The sequence below is a fragment of the Schistocerca americana genome, chromosome 9 (assembly GCF_021461395.2).
Source record: "Schistocerca americana isolate TAMUIC-IGC-003095 chromosome 9, iqSchAmer2.1, whole genome shotgun sequence".
NCBI classification, from domain to species: Eukaryota; Metazoa; Arthropoda; class Insecta; order Orthoptera; family Acrididae; genus Schistocerca; species Schistocerca americana.
The window spans coordinates 167,547,956-167,560,762 of record NC_060127.1 but is presented as its reverse complement, the minus strand read 5'-3'; the positions used below and the strand labels follow the sequence as shown (position 1 = coordinate 167,560,762).

The 12,807-nt window shown below is 40.4% G+C and overlaps 1 protein-coding gene across 1 annotated transcript; it reads right to left on the bottom strand.

Moving 5' to 3' along the window:
• Positions 1-10,661: 10,661 nt before the first annotated feature.
• LOC124550779 lies at positions 10,662-12,807 on the bottom strand. The gene is made up of 2 exons (XM_047125503.1): positions 12,675-12,807; positions 10,662-11,560 (listed from the first exon to the last, which is right to left on the bottom strand). Exons 1-2 carry the CDS (start codon positions 12,805-12,807, stop codon positions 10,662-10,664), a joined length of 1,032 nt encoding a protein of 343 aa, XP_046981459.1.

Sequence of the window (12,807 nt, the reverse complement as noted above, 5' to 3'; positions counted from 1 at the left end):
TTCACAATGTCGCAAACTCTATCTCCGGCAAAACATCCCCAAACCATAATAGAACCTCCACCGTGTTTAACTGTAGGTAGAACATACTGCTGGGCTACCCTTTCCCCTATAAATCGGCAAACAAATATTCTCCTTCTGGTTCCAAAAATCTCGAACTTCGATTCAACGGTGAATAACACCTTCTTCCACTCTTCCGATGTCCTATTACGATGTGTTCTAGCCCACTCAGGTCTCTTGTGTTTATTTATGAGCTTTAGAAGGGGTTTTCTTGCTGTGGCACACCCTTTCCAGCCGGCTACACACAGTCTCCTTTTTACAGTTGCAACAGATATAGTTGTCGTGTTCATTTCTACCAATTCTGCGTGAGTTTGGGCGCTGTTTTGAATCTGTTTCTCTTACTGGTAATTGTGGTTTATTTATCATCACTTTTAGTTGTTTTACGAGGTCGTCCTGGTCGTGGTATGACCTTTTTGCTATCTGTTCTCTTCTGGCGGTGAAGGGTAGATTGCACTCCCCCTATAGACACATTAAACTGTTTCGCAATTCGGCGAGTAGATAAACCCGTTTGGATAAGTGTTACAACTGCAGTACGTTTTTCTATGGATGTCTCCACTCGTGGATCCATGCTTCAATTCCACGAAGGAACTGATGTGCACGAAGCACATGTTATGTATCGTAGCAATGCTTGCCGGTCGCTGCAGGGAAATACACAGGTGCACCAAATGCGGCAACTGTCGGTAAATAGGTAAACAAACATATGAGATAGGTACATAACGTTTATGTACACAACATTGTTTGTTGGATACTATTGTGTCTCGATGACCACGAACAAAAATCATGACTTGTGTACAACTGTTGCATTATTCCTTTGCTTCCTCAACCGTACCCACAGTATTAGACCTTATCTACATAGAACTAGATGTCATTTATTGGGTGTACTGAAATTAATGAGCGGTATTGTATATGAAACTTCCTGGCAGATTAAAACTGTGTGCCGGGCCGAGACTCGAACTAGGGACCTTTGCCTTTCGCGGGCAAGTGCTCTACCAACTGAGCTACCCAAGCACGACTCACGCCCCGTCCTCACAGCTTTACTTCTGCCAGTACCTCGTCTCCTACATTCCAAACTTTACAGAAGCTCTCCTGCGACCCTTGCATAACTAGCACTCCTGAAAGAAAGGATATTGCGGACACAAGGCTTAGCCACAGCATTGGGGATGTTTCCAGAATGAGATTTTCACTCTGCAGCGGAGTGTGCGCTGATATGAAACTTCCTGGCAGATTAGAACTGTGTGCCGGACCGAGACTCGAACTCGGGACCTTTGCAAAGGTCATATCAGCGCACAGTCCGCTGCAGAATGAAAATCTCATTCTGGGTATTGTATATGTTAGGTTACACTACACTATCAATTTTCATGTCTGTTTCAATGACTAATTTCCGCTGTAGTGCAGTCATATCTTTTCCGTTTGTAAAATATATATCACGCAGAGTCTTAATTTCTGCACGTGGAGGACAGCTTCTAATAAGGGAAACTCCCAGTCGCACCGTCCTTAGGTTTAGTGGTAAGACGGCTCGTCAAAACCTGATCATAAATCAAGCATTGAAACGGGAAGGAGGTGTACCGAACGGTGAAAAAATGAAGAAAAATCGAAGTAGTGAACGGCCCGAGTGTAAAATGTGCAACATGGCGCGAAATTGAACAGCCCCACTTCGTGGTTATGTGGCCAGTGTCTTGGACTGCGATGGGGGATATCCGTGTCCAGATTTCCCTCGTACCTCTTTTTTTCACAAAATTATGAAGTGTCCATCCGGTCACTGACGCGTCTGTTCGCTGTAATTAAATTTGTGACTGCGTCGTGGAGTAACGTCCGATTGCAACAGCGAGGTGCTAAGGAAAACACCTCCAGACGTGTGTTCCTCCTATTTGTTCTACACAAGTACCTCATGTTATGACTCTTGCGTTCCGTTTTGGAACTTTTGCCTCTTGAGTTCCTTTGTTGTAACGTAGTTCACACCCGCTTATTTATTGTTTTCATTTCTGTTAGAGGCCTATGGCGTCGGCCGCTGTGACCGAGCGGTTCTAGGCGCTTCAGTCCGGAACCACGCTGCTGCTACGGTCGCAGGTTCGAATCCTACCTCGGCCATGAAGTCTAGAGGACTGATGACCACAGATGTTAAGTCCCATAGTGCTTAGAGCCATTTGAGCCATTTTTGGAGGTCTACGCGGCATCTTGCCTGCTATCACTATTCACTACATTTACTTGTGACGGCAATACATTCTTACGATACGACTTATATTATATAACTAATATGTAGTATGACAATTGCCAAGACTACAGAAGGAGAACACACGCTTCAGTGACCAGATGGGAAGTTCACAACGTTTTGAAAAAAGGAAAAGAAAATGGGCACGAGGGAGATTTGGACGCGGATCTCCCGCTTTGCACTCCAACACCGTGACTAGTACATAACCACGACTCCACGGTTCTCGCACATCGTCAGCTTGGACCGTTCAGTGTTTGTATTTTGCTTCTTTTTTTCACAGTTCAGTACACCTTCTTCCTGTTTTCCTGCTTGATCTGGGTTCAGTTTTTGGCGGACTATCGGCAGGACGATTTTACTACTAAATTTGAGGAAGTGCGACAACGGGTTTCCCTTGTAAGTAGATACAGTAGTATACTCTTCCCTGGAAGCTGATGTATCTAGATGCAGGTGTGTGGATCATGGATTTTCGGTTAAAATTTTCCAATAGCCAATGTCTAATTGATAACAAGCAATGTGTTCATTTGCCCATAATAAGAAGAAACCATGAATTAACCTACCATACCCTGAGAAAATTACACAATACGGTATTTTATGAAATAATAGGTCGCGTGGAAAGCTCAAAATGGATAACAAAGGACAACCATATGATGTAATTACTATAGAGGAAAGTTATCGTTGTATCACAAATGTAAGAAATACTTCAATGTACTTCTATAACCTCTATAATATAAAGAGAGGTGTAAAAGTACACTTATGTTTGCAGAAACATGCTAGACGGCAGTGGTGCATGGAACGACGTCCCTGGGGATACGAATGGCATCAGATAATGGTTTTGGACGAATACAGATTCTGTTTGTTTGAAAATGACGGCCGCATTTTGATTCGCCGCAGATTAAGAGAACAGCATCACAACGACTGCTTTCGCACAAGACATACAACGCCAACTGATTGCCCTATAGTGTGAGGTACTATTTGGTACAAACACAAATCACAGTTGTTGCGTTTCCATGGTTCTGTGAGCAGTGTGATCTACGTGAATACCATCCTGCAACTCCTAGCCATACCCTTTTCTGCACATCACTCCAGACGCCATTTTTCAGCAAGACAGTGCGCGACCTCATGTTGCTGCACGAACACGTGTCTTCTTGGTGTCACCTTATGTCGGCCTTTTGTCGTGGCCCGGCAGATCACCTGCCTGTCGCCAATCGAAAATGTGTGGGATACGGTGAAACGACGGTTGCAGCGCTGTGGCCCAGTCCCAACCACAACAGATGAACTTTGGAACCAGGTGAAACCAGCATGGGTGGCTGTACCACGGGATGCCATTCGCGCCTTATGCGCCTCCACGCCATCAACCACGGAACAAGTTACCAGAGCCTTGGCAACAGGACACATGCTGAACCGAGGTGACTGAAATGCCAATCATTTCTGCAGAACATACTAATGTACATGTCCTGTGAATATGAATGACCTATCTCTAGTCGTTCAAAGTGTTCTAATTCTTCTGAACGTGAATGTATATATGGAAGCAGAAGGCTTGGAAGCAGAATTTCAAATACGTGAGAATGTAAACGTGCGCCGTGAGCCAACGGAGTAGTAGCATGCGCAGTTAATGTGGATTACGTCAAAGTGAATCACAGTTAATTGGCCAACTTACCGGACGAATGTCTTGGCAGTGTATACCACACCTTGTGCCATCTTCGGTTTCCACCAGGCCTAGAGATACATAACGAAGGCATGAGGCAAACACCGGTACACGGCCTAGTGTACTTGCCCCGCCCATTCACTCACGCAAACTGAAGTACCGACAACATTGTGCATTCCGAGGGTCGATGCAAAACAGGGCAACTCGATAGGAAAGTGGCGTTAGAAACAATGCAGCCGTAACAATGATTGTACAATGGTGATTGACATGAACTAACCGGCCACGGTGGCCGAGCGGTTCTAGGCGCTTCAGTCCGGAACCGCGCGACTACTACGATCGCAGGTTCGAATCCTGCCTAGGGCATGGGTGTGTGTGATGTCCTTAGGTTAGTTAGGTTTAAGTAGTTCTAGGTTCTAGGGGACTGATGACCTCAGATGTTTAGTCCCATAGTGCTCAGAGCCATTTTTTTGACATGAACTAATTAAATTTTATGAAGTCACTTCCTAAGAAATAATTAACAGGCATGTTTATATAGAAGATGCTCTCTTACAACTCATAAGCAAAAACTGTTCAAAAACAATCAACTTTTCGTAGTCTTCAGCATTTTATAACTGAAAATTTTTTGTTTCTGTAGAATCTAAATTTTAACTTTCATTAATGGTAGACATGTGACAGTAATAAAGAAAATGTATAAAGCAATTCCTGATACCCCCATGCCTATTCTTGGTCCAATAATGAAGGAATTACATCCCCGAACCATGATCGTAACCCAATGGTATTCAAGGACGTGAGAAAGGCAAAATTGTACCTTGCGAATATAAAAACTAACTTGAAATCTGTGTCAGTGCTTTGTGGCTTTGTGATTGTATATACAAAAATTTGTAATTTCGTGCATGCAGTGAGATACCCATATACTATCTGCTGTCAACGAAAGTACTGAGGTTTCCGCTTCCAGCAGGCAGTTCGGGGGCATATGTTATGTAACGTATGTACGGAAAAATGAGATGAAAATTTTTTTATGACAAGTCGTACAAGAACCGATGATAGAAACAAGTTTTTATTAACAATCTGTAATTACATTGCACAAAGATGTACAGGAAAGTTAAGATATAATATCACTGAAGAGGTCACAGGACTCTTAATTAAAATTGAACATTTTCGATGTTCTTTCATCTTCTGTCACATGTTTTGTTTTCGTATGAGATGCACGATAAGTAGTGCTTTTATGAATAACTCGTGATAAAATTTGTACATTTTACTGAAATATACTTCAACGAAGTTGTAACAGTGTCTGATAGTTATTTTAAACCAGTACGCAAATATCAACCAGTGACGGAAGAGGAGGAAGCACAACTAAAAAGTCCGATTGCCTCTCGTTAGGATTGCACATGGCATAAAATCGTCATTCGCAGAACGGTAAAAATACAGCCTCCAGGTAAAGGTAAAACTTCGGAAGGGAAATCTTTATTGGGCGCCATTTATACCACCGGCTACGCAACTTCTGAAAATGCACAAGTAGTGTTAAACCCAACGACAAAGACGCTTGTAAAATACACATATTTTATTTCCTTATAATATTAATCTAATCTATGAGGAAATCCATTTCTTTCTTTCTACACATAATAATAAAACTGCTACAGGAGGTGGAGATGATGGCACCACATTACTTTCAGAACATATTCGAATTACAGCACAAACAGCACTACTCATAACAACACAACAAGATCAAGTCACTGTCTTCGCCTAGGTAGGAAAAATAAGCAGAAGATCCAAAACAGCGCGTTTCACTGAGATGTAAAACTATATAATGAACTACCAAAGGAAGCCAAAGATATAAATAACTACATTATTTCCATAAAAAAGGTCATGTGTCCTTATAAGAGCACTGTTGTTGTACCGTAAGTGGGAGTATCTTAATAAAAACGTATGAAACTAATGGTAACACACATGAAGATGACTTTATGTTCGGAGTGCACTCAGCATCTATATGTTTGTGTGCTGGCCAGCTGTCAGTAATATTCTGAAAGGTGTGTCTAATAAGGGGAGAGCGTGGGACAGGTCTCACCGATTTGGCTCAAACTGTGTGAGCAGAAACAAGAATATCTTTGCAGTTTCTAAAATACTTCGTCTGAGTGGGTCATAGGAAAAGAGAAGACGTCCTCGAAAGTTTTCTGAATACGTTCTGAAGCATACGGAGTGATAATTCGACGGCTCGAGTACGTTTCCCACTGCTACCCAATTTATTTTCATTCACTGTATTTTATTTCTCACAACATTCAACTATGAACTATAAAATAAAACATAGCAACTCAATTTTAAAACATAGAATTAGTCTATAAAATATTAGTTATGATTAATTTGAATCACGAGTACACTTAAATAGTTAATTTTCATAATTAGGTGACATTTTGAATGAAATTAAAATTTCCGAAAATTGTAGCTACGAAGTATCTGCTTTTAATGTGTTATATGCAGTTACATTACATGTTTTTGGTTGATAATCGTCAAAGAAACATTTAAAACATAAATATTGTCCACACCTTGCACATGTTATGAATGCCTTTTTTTGAGCAACAGCATTTATCCGAAATATTCTTCAATTGAAAGCATACTTCATTCACTTTTTTAAATCAAGATCTTTCCTGTGTCAATTTTGATGCCTACCGAGCATATCGAATCATTGGGTGAAGACAGAAGCATTCGATTGATACTGCGCGATTGAATGAATTTTAATTTCACCTTCCCTTTACGATAATTCTCGCTGTTGTTGTAGCAAATCAGGGGAGCTTTCTAATCGTTTAATTAGATTTTTGACTTGCCGATACAAGTATACATCACATGGTTGAGTAAGAGGAGTACATTTGGATGGAAAGATCTTCTAAGTACACTTTATCCGCCTTCCTCACTGCTGAGTGTCTCATACACTGTCAAATCTGTTTGGCCGTCCCACGAATCCGCTAACAGGAAGAATCTGTGGTTAGCAACGTACAGTTTTAACGTTGTTTCCAAAATTTTTGCGTAAAGCTCTTTTGTTAGTTTTCTTGACTTGGAACAAGTAACGACGACATTCTTACATTCTTCTTCTAATTTCTTCACGGTACCAGCAACTCGAGGATCAAATGTATTGCCAGGCTCTTGCGTACACAAAAATACGAGTGGTAACAGTTCTTTGAAGTGGCTAAACTGTACTGCGCTTGAGTAGTTTTGGAGGTACTGATGAGCATTTTCACCAAAATGGTCCCCGCACCCTTGTAATCGAGTTCCCAGTTGCACGTTGATCTATTTTGGCATCGAGTCTGCTCGTTGTTAATTACATAATCAGCGTTGAAGTTTGGAATTAATACGTCTAGTCTGTATAGAAAACTTCTCTGCTGGCGATTTTTCTCTGTCTTACTGAATGTTTACTTTTGAATGTTTTTACACCGGTATTACCAGCAATAAATTGCAGTTTTTCTGGATGGGAATGCGACTGCCATTGCTCGCTGTTGTAATGTTCGCTCGTCGTAACTTGTTCATAACAGCCTTGTGCATCCTGAAATCCTACCCACGTTTCGTAGTTGATGAGCGATAATTTGTCATTTCTGCTGCCACCTTGTTCTATTTCGTTCCTCCGGCAACTTGCACTTTGAATGAGCATCACCTTCTTCTTATCAGCCAGGGGCTCCAAAGTACGAGAAGAATATTCGTCTGTATCATTACCATTATTGTTCACGTCTATATGGAAGAAGGAACCTGTTACAAATAAAATAGGACTGGATACAGCAAAGATTTAAGTAAATGGAGCCTCCTTGATAGCAAAGCTTGTGGCAGAGGATCATTCCACAAAGCAGACACGAAAATCGATGGCATCCAGAAGATATGAAACTGGCTAATGTCCCGAGTAATTTATGAGTCAGGGATGTGTTTTGCAGAATCTCCCTCTGATTTGAGTACAACACTAACTACATTATAAATTGACTTGTATGTCTGAAAAAACCAGAACTTTTTACAGAAAACACACGTTAGATTTGAGCCATCTCCATTGAGATATACGTAGTGCAATCAGCCATCAATGCCAACTACATGAATTTATGGTGTTAGAGAATGCCTGAAAATGTTACAAATCTACCTAATTGTACTTATGTTCCACCTGGAATGGTTGCAGAGTGTTTGCTGACACATACAATTTATATACGCAATGATATCTTGGCATCTTCCAAAAGCAAGAATTTGGCGAATTAAAAGAGTCTATAAGCCTACAACGAGCCACGATCCAAGTTCCATACTATGTAGCGACTGAAGTATGCCATCGGTGGCCCATTGTCTTTGGACACAATTGTGACACTTCAGAGTCACATTAGCAACAGCGTTCGTTAAACTGCAGGAGGGAACCATGCAATGAGGGAAAGAAGATTGTGGTTCAATAACTCATTGCTGTCACGCCACAGGAGATAGAACACGGCTTCAACCCATTGCTGTCACGCCACTGGAGATCGAACATTGCTTCGGACGCAAAGAGGATGAGCGAAGTTTACGAACTGGTCTTCTTCAGTGGGGCCGTCTCTGCATTTGCCTTTAACATTTCAGTGTGAATTTATTAATGAAGATCTGGATATTGCGTCTCCAGTTCCTTAACCTCGCTCATGACCGTCTGAATTCTTGTGGTGGGTTTTAGTCTGGATGTCCCTTAGATGGAATGGGTGCTGGCCATTTCCATTTTTTATTTACTCAGTTCTGAGATGAGTGTTATCAAACAATGGCACCTTACAGAAGGGATTTCTTCAATTTTCTTTGCAGTTGCAGAATTTGAAGGTCACTGCTGGAAATCCGAGCGATGCATTTACCAAAAACGGTAGAAAAAACCGTGTTTGAAAATTATCAAATTTCGAAGCACTGTTAAACATGCAGCATTTGCTGACTGTTAAGGAATTCGTCGTTAGCCAAGTGGATGGCGCAATAGGCCTGCAGTCATGAGATCAATGGACTGACTCTCGCTAGAAGCAAACATTTTTCAAAACTTTTTTTAAATTTCATATATGAGTCCAAATGTGAGAGCTGGCAGAAATTTTTATTTCAAAACCAGTTGCAGAAGGCTATTCTACAGTGGAAATGGCCTTTGTCTTGAGTTAAAATACTGCCTGGAGAATCTCACATTTTAGTAGTATACGTCTGCCTAATGCACAACAGGAATATGATACAGAGTTCAGTGTTAATCTTCGAGTAAAAAATCACTTTTTATTGGAAACAGATTATTTGCACTTTTATCGTCTAAAAAACACCCTTCTTGAGACTACAATTCTGGTTCAGCTTGAAGGTATCACTGTCTTTAATCTTTAACTCTAATAACAGATAAACGTCGTGAATAATCTAGGCAACTTTGATAATACTTTGCACAAACACAAACTGAATATTGGTATCTCTAGGAACATTTCCATTCATACAAAATACTTCTTCATTAGAATATGCTACTACGGCAAAAATAGCTTATACTGCTTAAAATCACTTCAGAAAACCTTAACAAAGTACCCCATATTAGTCACGAGGAATGGCGCTAGAAGTTAGGAAACGCTCGATCCACCTTCTTCTATAAGGCATCAGCTGCTTTCACTTATTCCTTTGAGTTTACATGATGCGCACTACAACAGATTTTTCTTTTGATATCATCGACTCAGTGAAATATACTGTAAGAATGGGTCCATTAAGCTTTTAGAGCTCCACTGAATGACAATAGTTTTGCATTCATGTTTCCGGATATGGCTTCGTTTATTACAGATTACATAAATTTTCAAGCAGTGGAAGGGTCAAAGCTCAGTTTATCCACATGGTTCATTTCAAGCACTTCATATCGCATAAAGCAAACACATAAAATAAAAATAAATAAATTACGATGAACAACTTTCGAGATAAACGAATCGTAAGAGCATTCTCCAGTACTCTGCTCTGTATATACCTCGCCAGCCAGCATGGAAAAACAGGTAGTGTTCATATTTTCCTTAACGTAGCTCCCATGAATACACAGTCATCTACGAAAATGTCAATATTGTTAGTTGCCTTGTCACACACTGTCATATTGTGTATAATTTTCGCTTCTCCATTAAAATAAAAAGAACCCTTCCTACCTGGAGCCACTCAAAAACTGTCGTTTACACTGCATGAAGGTCGGGACACACACGTCCGGGCCGTGTCAGGGCCGAGCGTCGGACGAGTGACGGCTGTACTCCGGTCCGTTCCTGCAGGGGCCACACATGACCGGGGCACGTCCGCGTCTCTGTTGTTCCTTGTAGTGACTCGGACGCGGTGAGCTGTGTTTCTGTTTGTGAAAGCTGTAAAACATGTTCACTAATTTTCGTAATAGTGAATTAGGACTTATAGCACTTGCTTTAGACGAAGAGGAAAACGAACGAAGGCAAACAAGAAGAAGAAAATTATGGATCCACAGTGCCTGGAAAACAAGACCAGTACAGGGAGAGTTTCGAACACTATTTTCTCACCTCGTAGATGATGAGACTAAGTTTTATGAATATTTTAGGATGACGCAGTACACCTTCTGTGAACTTTTAAAGAAACTAGAACCAAGGCTGAAAAAAATGACACGTTCTGGAGAGTATCAGTTTCACCCAAAGAACGACTGGCTGTTTTTTTACGGTAGGTTAAAGAAAAGTACACAGAACACAAATAAATAAGAAGTTTTAAGGACAGCATTTTTATTTTATTACTTTAGTAATTGAAAGATAAATACATAAGTTAGAAAATAATACAGTTAAATTTCTACTACCCTAAGAAAAACAAATGAGGACTATTCAGTGAATTAGTTTCTGAAGCTGATGAGGATGCAGGGGAACTTGGAGGATGATGGCTTTGGTTATTTATATACGAATTGTGCGAATCCCTTTGCAGGTCCAAAAGCTGCTGTGTAGGTTCTGTTGACTCGTTTCCCACAGGTGAAGGATATGGTGTTGAAACAGATTTTGCTGAGGAATTGGAGGATGATGGAGTGAATTGATGGACTGATACGTCATTCATGAGTTGCTTCAGTTCAAAGTCTTGTACAATTGAAAAAATCCTACTTTTAGCTTGATGAAACAGTAGTGGATGCAATGATTTTAGGGCTGGTGCTATACCAGCCAAAAAAGCATCAACTGGGTTTTGTATATCTCTCTGTTTTTCAGCTTTTTTTTCTGCCAAAATGTAAGCCATGAGCTGGCTTGATGCAGATTCTTGTGGTTTAACCTCACGCTGAAATTTTCGTTTCAGTGGTGGTTTCATAAACGTGTTCTTCTTTGAAGTGACGGACGAATGAGCTGAGGGCGTCTGGGAATGCCGAGTGCGCTCTATCAAATTCTCTGTTTCACTATCCTGGCTTTTAATGATCCATTCTTCATCTGCAATGTCTTCTTGTGTAGACACTTTTTCGTTTTCAACAATCGACTGCTCCTCTTGGGAATCTGTATTTGATTCTTGTTTATGCTCATTATTGTCTTGCGTGTAAGGAACATTGGAAACTGTTTCTCGTTCTACCATGTAAGGTAGCAGGAACGTTAAGAGATCTTCATGCTTGTATTTATGTTGATGAACAGCAGCTTGTCCTGAAACAGTTTTCCTTTTTTGCAAGGCCTTCCTTAGTTGGTCACGAACAGATGCCCATTTTTTTTTGCATTCCTCTATTCCACCTGTAGCAAAAATATTTTAAATCGCGTATTTATATTACAATGTTTAAAATGCTGCAAATATTTTATAGATTATACAGTATTTCTCATCTTATACATTCAAATTTTTTCAGGTTCCTTGCTACAGGAGATTCCTTTAAAACTATTTCCTTCAGCTACAGGTTGGGAAAATCCACAGTTGCAGCTATCGTCCATGACACCTCTAGAACAGTTATCGATTTATTGTTAGAAGAGGTGATGCCTGTGCCGAATGAAGAAAAATGGAATGCTATAGCTGAGGAGTTTTGGACAAAATGGCAGTTTCCAAACTGCATTGGATCTTTAGATGGAAAGCACGTAACAATACAGGCTCCAAACAACTCAGGAAGTCTCTATTGGAATTACAAAAAAACATATTCCATTGTGCTTCTTGCTCTGGTTGACCCATGTTATAATTTTATTGCAATAGACGTGGGAGCGTACGGAAAAATCTCTGATGGAGGCATTCTAGTAAATTCAAATCTTGGAAAGTCATTGGAAAACAATACGCTTAGCGTCCCAAAGAGTAAAACTTTACCCGGAACTGATGTTGAACTTCCAATGGTAATTGTAGGCGATGAAGCTTTCCCTCTCAAAACATACTTGATGCGACCATATCCTGGCAGGAACTTAACAAATGACAAGGCTATATTTAATTATCGTTTGAGTCGGGCAAGAAGAATATCCGAAAATGCATTCGGTATATTGCAACAGAAATTTCGAATATTTATAAGAATCCTTCAGGGAGATCCTAATAACCTTACAATGATTGTGACGGCTGCGTGTGTACAACTTTATTCGAAAAATGGAAGGTTATAGGGTGCCCGAACAGAGGATGGATCAAACGGAAACTGCTGAGGGATCCGGAAGTTCATCAAATCTTCGAAACCTACCTCGAATTCGTGGGAGATCAACAGATGCTGCATTTGCTGTACGAGAACAACTCAAAAAATTCCTGAACCCTCCACAAGGGACTGTGGAATGGCAAGAACATGTCGCCTTGGCGATATAACGATGGCATAAACCAAACATCTGTTTGTAAAATAAAAAGTAAATAAATATCTTTCGGGTATTAAAACTTGTATAGTTTTTATCTTACCTTTGGCTTGTAGATCTGTTGCAATAGTCTTCCAAACTCTGTCTTTGTACTCGATATTCCTGTAGATCTCACTTCCCTGATCGTAAAGAACAGGAAACTTACGAACTTCCTCTATTAGTCTTTCCACATCCAT